The sequence below is a fragment of the Dendropsophus ebraccatus genome, chromosome 12, assembly GCF_027789765.1.
Source record: "Dendropsophus ebraccatus isolate aDenEbr1 chromosome 12, aDenEbr1.pat, whole genome shotgun sequence".
Lineage (NCBI taxonomy): Eukaryota > Metazoa > Chordata > Amphibia > Anura > Hylidae > Dendropsophus > Dendropsophus ebraccatus.
The window spans coordinates 65,698,050-65,707,086 of record NC_091465.1 but is presented as its reverse complement, the minus strand read 5'-3'; the positions used below and the strand labels follow the sequence as shown (position 1 = coordinate 65,707,086).

The 9,037-nt window shown below is 41.1% G+C and overlaps 1 protein-coding gene across 1 annotated transcript; it reads left to right on the top strand.

Moving 5' to 3' along the window:
* The first annotated feature begins 2,329 nt into the window (after nt 1–2,329).
* LOC138769017 (fish-egg lectin-like) lies at nt 2,330–8,031 on the top strand. Its single transcript, XM_069947171.1, has 4 exons — nt 2,330–2,422; nt 3,619–3,846; nt 5,351–5,684; nt 7,782–8,031. Exons 1-4 carry the CDS (start codon nt 2,365–2,367, stop codon nt 7,960–7,962), a joined length of 801 nt encoding a protein of 266 aa, XP_069803272.1. The 5' UTR covers nt 2,330–2,364; the 3' UTR covers nt 7,963–8,031.
* Nucleotides 8,032–9,037: the final 1,006 nt, after the last annotated feature.

Sequence of the window (9,037 nt, the reverse complement as noted above, 5' to 3'; positions counted from 1 at the left end):
AAGATAATAATAATAATAATAATAATAACGGCTTTTAATCAATAAAAAAAAGTAAATAAAAAATAAATAAATATGTAAAAAAAAAAGGAAAGAGAAATACAATTATAGATTATTTCCAATGGCCATTTTGCAGCTTGAGGCTATGTTCACACTACGTAAGTTTCCGGCCGTAGCGCGCTCCATGAATAAGTATACGATCTATGGCTGCACAGTTCACACTACGTAAGAACTTACGCCCGGATCGTATGCGGCGCCGTAAAAAATTAACCAGACCATTGTTTCGGGACAGAAATGCTGTAACTTACGCCCGTAGCGTAACATGCGGTTCCGTACGGAGTGGTGATTTCTTCTTTTTTACACTTTGATTTGCCGATCCAAAAGGTTCTGTGGGGTGTCCGGGGCTAGCCGAAGATATCCCAGTAAAATACCACTGTCAGATCGCTACGTACGCCGCTCAGGAAGCGTACGTAGCTTACGGGCGTAAGTTCGTGGACCGTACATAGCCGGCCGCAACTTGCGTAAATCCCAGACAGTGTTTTGCACGTATATGTCCGGCCATGAAAAATATGCGGCCGGACATATACGTAGTGTGAACCTAGCCTTAAAAACAAGCAAAAACAGGTTCTGCTGTTAAGCTTTTTCAGTGTGTTTGCAGTTTTTTATTTTTTTCCCCATAGACTTCTATAGTGAAACCACCAGAAAAACATCAAGTGGGACATTTACTAAGGATTCTAATAAGTGCAACTATTCTAATGGGGATTGGTGTGTATTTTGTTCTAATATTTTGACTGATTATCGTGACTGATTCATTAACATGTAGCACTGCCATAGTAAATGCATCTAAATAAAAAGGTGCAAAAAATGCGCAACTATGGTTCTGACCAGACATAAGCTTGCGCCTGTTTATGCAACTTTTTAAAAAGTCGCAAATGATAAATTGGGCGCTAATCCCGGATTATGCGAACTTTTGGGTGAATACTGAAAAGAGGCCGATTAAAAAAAGTCGCATCTAAAAATATTCACTTGATGAATATTGGTTCATAAATAGAACTTAGACTAAAATGGGTGGAAAATGCAATTATTCACCAAAATTAGGCGCAAAGCCCTTGATAAATGTCCCCCCAAGTCTTTATGTACAGTTGATTGGTGTTTCCCCCCCCCCCAGTTTTCGAATTGAAACTCTGAATTCTAATGATAAAGAATCACATGACTTCAAAAATATATACTAATATACAGTACACTAAAATGAGAAAACACCAGAAAAAAAAAAAATAAAAAATAAAAAAAAAACAGTAAAACTGCTGGAAATTATTTGGATGTTTTTGTGCCATTTTTTTTACCTCAAAATGCTATACAAATGTTAGGTCTAAGGGAAGCCTAAACAGGACATTTTATGGCTAAAAAATGGGCCAAAATACTATGGGGGATATTTACTAACAAATCTAAAAACACGATTTTGTTAAAGATGTTTTGGCATAATTTCCAATCTAATGTGTTTAGTCAAATTTATGTAAATTGTCTAATAGCATAGTAAATGTGTCTTAAAAATAATTCTTTTAATTAAAAATAAGTCTTTTAATTAGTCGAATAAATTCACCTGGTTCGGAGCAGACGTTGCAATGCGCCAATATATGCGACTTTTTTTTTTAAATTGCGCAGTTAATAAATTTAGCTAAAAAAGAATTCTGGCACACTTTCGATCTAATAACAACAAAAAAATCTAATTCAAAAAGTTGCATCTAATTTGGATAGTCTTGTCTAAAAAAGCTTCATAAATTCATATTAGATTCATTTTGAGCGCAAACTAGATATACTAAAAAGAGGTGCAATTAGTTTGATAAATGTCCCCCTATATGTGATCATAGACTATAGGTTTCTCTGTACAAATATAGCAGAAAAATCGGCAAAAACCCTAGACAAAAAGGGGACCAACAAAATGTCTTGAAAGTAAAAAAGGGGTTTGAAAAGTTAAGTAAAATTGAGACAAAAGATTGGAAATATAAATATTACAAATAATGTATGAAGGTAGTATTAAAGCGACAGTACAATATATTACTGTAATAAAAATAAACACAAAACACTTGTATTATAAATGATTATATAATATCTTTTTGCTGCCAGTTATTTTGTAGAAAATGTATGGTATGTTAGCTATGCTAAACTTTTTTACATGAAATTTTCATCGACTAAAAAAAGCCCCAAAAAAAACTGAAAAAAAAAAAAAAAAAAAGGCTCCATTGTCTGGTGTCCTTGTCCTTCTACCAGTGAGGAGGAGATTGCTGTGTAAGGAGGAGCCGGTGTCCTGGATAAATAGGGAGGAGGTTGCAGCTCCTGACATCCCCGACTCCATCTCCTCCAGTCACCATGAGCTTCATCCTCGGCCTCATCTTCCTGTGTGCAGGAGCCTCTGCTGTTGCTGCCGGTAATACAACCTTCTCTCTCTCCCATCTCTCTCTCTCTATGTTTGTCACTAACCGAGAACTTTATGAGCTTTTATATGAACAGTTCATCCTTATAATATTCTGTTGTTCATCTGAAAATAACAAAATTGTATGGGGTAAAGTTGCTGTTAGTGTTATAAGATTTATATATTTACAGCACAGAGATTTCTAATTTACTTATTAAAAAATATCAAGTCTTCCAGTACTTATGAACTGCTGTATGTCCTGCAGGAAGTGGTGTATTCTCTCCAGTCTGACACAGTGCTCTCTGCTGCCACCTCTGTCCATGACAGGATCTGTTCAGAGCAGAAGCAAATCCCCATAAAAAACCTCTCCTGCTCTCCAGACTGGAAAAATTACACCACTTCCTGCAGGTCAAACTGCAGCTGTTAAGTACTGGAATACTTTATATTTTTTTAACAGAAGTAAATTATGTTGCGTTTACACGAAGCGATAATTCGACCAATCAATCATTTAACGATTTTGAAGCAACGATTTGGTTTTTATAACGATCAGCGTTTAGACGAATAAATCGTTAGAAAAATTCATAAGAAAAATTGTTAATGTGATTGTTTTTAAGATCGCTAAGGCCCATACTTTACATAGGGTGAATCTTTGAAAGACTGTTTACACAAAGCGATCTGTGAATTTTTAGCGAACAATGAACGACGGTTTGAGAACATGTTGAAAGATCAAAATGAACGATTTTTCGCTCATCGCTTGATCGTTTGCTGTGTTTACACGGAACGATTATCACTCAAATGCAATCGTTATTGCGAAAATTTGAATGATAATCGTTCCGTGTAAACGCAGCATTACAAATCTATATAACTTTCTGGCAACAGGTTGATTTCAAAGATTTTTTTTTGGGAGAACTACCCCTTTTAAGAAGTGTAAAACAGCCTAAGGCTATGTTCCCACTTCGGGCAAAGGTGACCATCCTGTTAAATAGACGGCTGCTAATAAAGATCATGATCTTGATATGTGTGAACATAGCCTTATAGAGACTTTTTGTTTCTCTTATGGAGGAGGCTTCTATTATAGTATGAGTAGATGTAGCTTACCCTATTATCCCCATCACTGTCATATCTGCTGCATAAATATTTGGTATAAAAATAATTGCTCTTGCTATACTCCTGCTATAAATTATTTTTTTCTATCTTTTATTTCCTTTCAGAGTACGACTGCTTATCAGTAGCAGGAAAACTAAAGCAGATAGATGCCGGAGCCGGGGAGGTGTATGGTGTAGACGACAATGGGGCCACCTTCCACTTGGTAGGAGACAGCTGGCAGCAGCTTCCCGGGCAGTTCATTCACGTGACGGTCGGACCAGCTGGAGTTTGGGCCATCAATAGGACGAACATTGTCCACAAACTGCAAGACAACAGGTGGAAATCGGTGACAGGTAAAAGACATTACAAGTCGTATAAAACCTTTATTAAAGGAGTTAGCTAGGTGATCACACAGGACAGGACAGAGGATAACTGATCCCAGGGGAGGATCCAACTGCTCCATTCTCTTTGCGAGCCGCCTATACTATATGGGATGCAGTCCTTTACTTTACCTCCTTGTCAGCACTCAATGGCAAAGGCTGCTTGCTGACAGTGAGTACCAGGCTGTGGGGCCAGGATCAGCAGTGTAGGAACAGTGGGATATTGGGCTGCCCCCTTCTTAACCCCTATGCCCACCCAGACTGCTTTGTGCTCTGTCCCCCTCCAGACCTGTCTCACACAGGACCTATTCTTGTACTCTCTGTCCTCGGAGACTACTTTGGCCTCTCCAGACCTCTTTAACCCCACCACACCACACCACTTAACATGTATAGTTGTCAGGAATGTGCAGTAGCCTGGTGTGAACTGGGCTTGTTTTTACTTTTACTTTATGTGCCACACCTGCTCGCTTCTCAGCTTTCTGGCTATGCGGGAGTTAAACTGATCACTGGGAGACTTGATTATGCAGCTGAGTAGGTCTTTAGACTGACTGCTTTCTCTGCCTGTCTGCAACCTGGAAGATCAGAGCGCAGGTCCTATGGGGATACGGACCGGGCTTTTGGTTAGCATAAAAGAAAGCTAAGGCAGTCTCCCAGCGCTGGCTATTAGGTTTCATATTCTGGTCCCAGCTCCCCCTGTCTATTCCTGAGATCCCCCTCCTAACTCCCTCTGCTTGCTTTACTTTGTTACCTGACCTCTAGCTTGACTTTTTCACTATTAGATTGTAACCTGATTTTGTACTATGCTGCCCATTTGGTTCTGACCTTGCTTGTTTGACTATCCGCTATTGTGTTTGTTTGTCTGTCTTGTTGTGTGTGCACGTATCTAGTCCAGGGAACGTCTTTATGGTTGTCCACAGCCGCCTAGGGCCGTTTGAGGCAAGTTGGTAGGGACAGTTGATGGGTTCAGCATCAGGGCTCACTGTCGTGTCTTGTCCCTGCCTCCCCGTCCCTGGCAATAGTACAGTAGTTACAGCTCAGTTTCTCGACTACAGCATGTTTAATCATTGGTAGGTCTATCTGCCACCTAGTGACCAAACGTGGGAATTAAATGTAAAATCCCTTTACAAGGTTAAAAATCATTTACCCCTTCACATCAGCAATACATATATAAACGTTCCTGGCGTGGTGGTTTTAATGTGTGCAGAGCTGCTTCAGTATGAGCAGCACTGCACACATTAATGTGCTGTGGTCAACAATTGACTGTTGTGATGTTAAAATCTTACAACAATTTGAACATTAAACCCCAGAGAACTGATGATTTTATGTATACCTTTTCTCATAGCCCACTATCAGTGAGAGGAAGGTGTCCTTGGCTTATGCTCCATCGAGGACCTCAAATTCCTCAAAATGGGCTTATTATTGTATCGAAAAAGGGAAAAATTACATCTTTATTGATACCAGTTTGTTCATTTTCCAGGATTCTTGCAGCAGGTGGATGCTGGCTTTAGTAAGTCCGTGGGTGGAGTGGGCCCAAATGGCTATATCTATTGCCTGAATGAGAACTGTGTCAACTCCAGGTCTTCACTTCTGACATTCACTCGTATCGATGGGTCTCTGAGGTATTACAGCTGCGGACTCTTTGGATGCTGGGGATTGAGTTTTGACAACAGAATCTTTTTTCGTCAAAATGTGGCATCCAGTGCGTGCCAGGGAACCGGATGGCAGCCGATTGAGGGCAGTCTAAGAGTGATTGAGGTTGGCTCCGATGGCTCAGTCTATGGCATAAACCCTGCCGGAGACGCTTTCAAGAGGTAAGAGCTTTACAGTAAACTAACTAGTTTTTGAATTTCGGTTATTATTGACCCCTGGAGGTCTATGGCAGGTGTACAGAAACACATTAGAAGCTGGTGCATTTTACTGGGCTGATATAGGAAGCCCTCCGCAGTTGGGTGCTCATAACTTAGATTTGCTAAAGACAATGCTACATGGTTATCCAAAGCGGACACTGGAAGGCTACAGCAGCCCCTCTCTGTTTTTTGGAGTCCCTATGGTTTATCCCCCAAGATGATACAATTACTTACTCTCCAGCACTTCAGCAAGTGCTGTTGCTCCTGGCCATTGTGCCTTTATCTGAGCCCCTGAGGAGGTGTACCCCTACAATTACACTCTGTCTTAATTGTTTATAACACAACTCTGTACATTTGGTAGCGGCGGTGCCTATTTCAGATCAGTCCCATTTAAATTAAGAGGACTGAGCTACACTGACCTGCAGTATCTGGCACAGCCACTAGTAATATATACATAGCTGTGGTGTCCCACCACGGGTGTTGCTATTGGTTAAACCCTTCGCAAAAGCCTGTATTTTTTGTAAGCAACTGGTTATGTAGTAGTGATAAAGTTTCGCCACAAGATGTCGCTGTTGTAAGTATATGTACTTGGTTGCTGCACAGCTGTAGGACTGAAAGGGTTATTGCTTGTTTATATGTCACATGGATCTGTGGATCAATGAGAGTACTTTCTTCTTCTATCCTATCATCTCTTTCTTTACTTCTTCTGTATGCACTCTCCACCCATTCACAGCGCACCTTACAGGGACTGTAGATAGGAAGTCACGTGGGTCGAGGAAGTGTAGAGGCTCTTTGATGTTGGACTTTGTAGAGGAAGGACGCAGGCTAGAGCGCTCCCTACAGTGGTTCATTTGGGCCCTGGCCCTCTGCCAGTCCCCAGTCTCAGTGTGCAGCCTAGGCTTAGACTCATCCACATGAAGCTAACAGTTTCTCTTCAAGTAACTCTACTTAGCACTATGCAGTGTTAAACCCTTCACTAGAGAGGACAAAGATCAAAGATCAAAGAAGTCAAAGATCATCTCAACCCACACTGTGGACAAGGAGAATCACAGTGCAGGACAGTATCCACAGAAGCAGAAAGCTAGAAACTGATCTGGATAGAGCAAAGTTGCTAGAAGCCTATGAACTCTATTTTGCAGCAGGGTGTCAACAGGGAACCCTCAGAACTCCGCTCATACCAGGTAACAAGGTCTGGGGCTTGTGTCACCTACTAGGATTGGTCCCGTGACACTGGTAGGACAATAGGTGGTTCATTCCGGCAAGAGTCTGTGCACAGGCACAAGTATTCTCTCTCAAGTCTTCTACTATTTCTACCTCCAATAACCCGGCAGAGAACAGTACTACTTGGGTTGGGACTCTCACGACATCCTTCTCTCTGCTCCCCTGATTCTTCTTTGTACCTCTCAACACGCAACTCAGTCAGCACGACTGTACCACTCTCTATACTCTCAGCACAGATCTGGATCCTGAACTGTTAAGTGTCTTATCCAGTGTGAAGTATTCTGTCAATGCAAAGCTGTATGTTCTGCTGCATACAAGTATCTTCAGAGTAAACAAGATTTTATTTATGATAAAGAGACTCTGTGATTCCTCATCCTGCACCAGCACAGCACATGAACACTCCTTGGGACATTTCCCCTTTCTGGCAGTACCAATAGTCCGGGTGGGTTACTACTCTACTCCGGACCACCGGGACAACAGCACAAGGAACCCCGCAATAACCTGGCAGGTCACTGTCCACAGGGAAACAAGTCGTAACCAGCCCTTTAAAATAAAAGCAGGTGTGCCACCATACCTGTGTGCCCAATCGGCACTGGCGTCACGACATAACATCCTAGGGTCTGGCTACATCTCGGCCAACCACTATTGAACTGGCGTAACACCTCACCATCTGGCAAGTGACCGGCCTTACCTCCGCCGTAACACCGCGAGGGCATACCACATAGCTGTAATTGGTAAACAATGAAAGATATGAAGGTCTCACTAGGACACCTCAACACATACATATTACATCATAAACAATGTGAACCTGTATATAACTAACGATCCTCTTTCTTTTAGGATGAACGTTACCGCCTCTAACCCCACTGGTACATCATGGAGCCAGATAGACGTCTGTGCCACCTTCAAACACGTCACTTATGATGCTGGAGTCCTGTGGCTTCTATCACAAAATGGAGACATTTATAAATGCGCTGAAAATAATGATTCAGCAGACACCAAAGAGAGAGTCCCTGTCTAGATCTTCTACATTTGTTGTTTATTACGGGGAAATATCTTTAGTATTTTTTTATACTGTATTTTCACACAAAAACAATAAAATACTTTTTTTTACTAACTGCTTGTTGCTTGTGTTTTATCAAGTGATGCAGCCACCTCCAGCTAGTATCTAATATCCAGTCACAGGTAAATAGGATTCAGGGGGAGTAATATAAAGGGTAACTATAATGTTTCGTGCACGGCATGTACAAATGCTGTGAAAAATCCTGCTGCACTGCTCCCAATGCAGGCATGCACCAAGTACAACTTTCTTTCATTGTTGCTTTTGATTGCATTGATTGTATTGCAGTCAAAAGCAACACTGAAAGAAATAAGTACCTGGTGCTTGCCTGCATTAAGATCGCCACAGGAGAGGTGGGGCAGGTTTTCTCACAACGCATCCTGCCGTCTGCAAAACATTATAGTTACCCTTCAAGCTAAGTATCCCAATGGAAAATCTGTTACCAGCCCGCACAACTTTTAAAGGGGTTATCCAGGTTAGGAAAACATAGCTGATATCTTCCAGGCACTGCGCCACTCTTGTTCTCAGTTTATGTATGGTATTACAGATGAGTTGTAATACCAAACACAACCTGAGGACAGGTGTGGTGCTATTTTCTGAAGAAACAGCCTATGGCTATGTTCACACATCAGGATTTTGCAGCCGTCAAAAAGAAGTCCACCATTTGTTAATAATGGACACAAATAATGATTGTGATCATTATTTGCAACTTTCATTAACAAATGACGGACGTATTTTTAATAGCCGTTGGGAATAATGGCCACAAAATCCTGATGCGTGCCCACAGCTGTATCCATGTTTCCCAGGACTCCCTAGGGCTGCATCCAACTTTAGCAGCCACTGCTAATCAAATGCTGGAAGTTCACTCATCTCATCTCTAATAAATGCCAAATAGGATGATAAAAGGGAAAGTAAAAAGTTAAAAAACACACCCAAAAAACCCTAATCAAGGAAAAACAGGAAAAACACACCCAAAAATCCCTAATCAATACAAATGATCAATTTAGATATTTTTTTTTAATAAATATTTGGTACT

Excerpts from the sequence above, each read along its gene's own strand:
- LOC138769017 (XM_069947171.1), top strand. The coding sequence starts at position 2,365 with ATGAGCTTCATCCTCGGCCTCATCTTCCTGTGTGCAGGAGCCTCTGCT. Across the intron at positions 2,423-3,618 it reads AGCCTCTGCTGTTGCTGCCG|AGTACGACTGCTTATCAGTA; the intron begins GTAATACAACCT and ends ATTTCCTTTCAG. Across the intron at positions 3,847-5,350 it reads CAGGTGGAAATCGGTGACAG|GATTCTTGCAGCAGGTGGAT; the intron begins GTAAAAGACATT and ends TTCATTTTCCAG.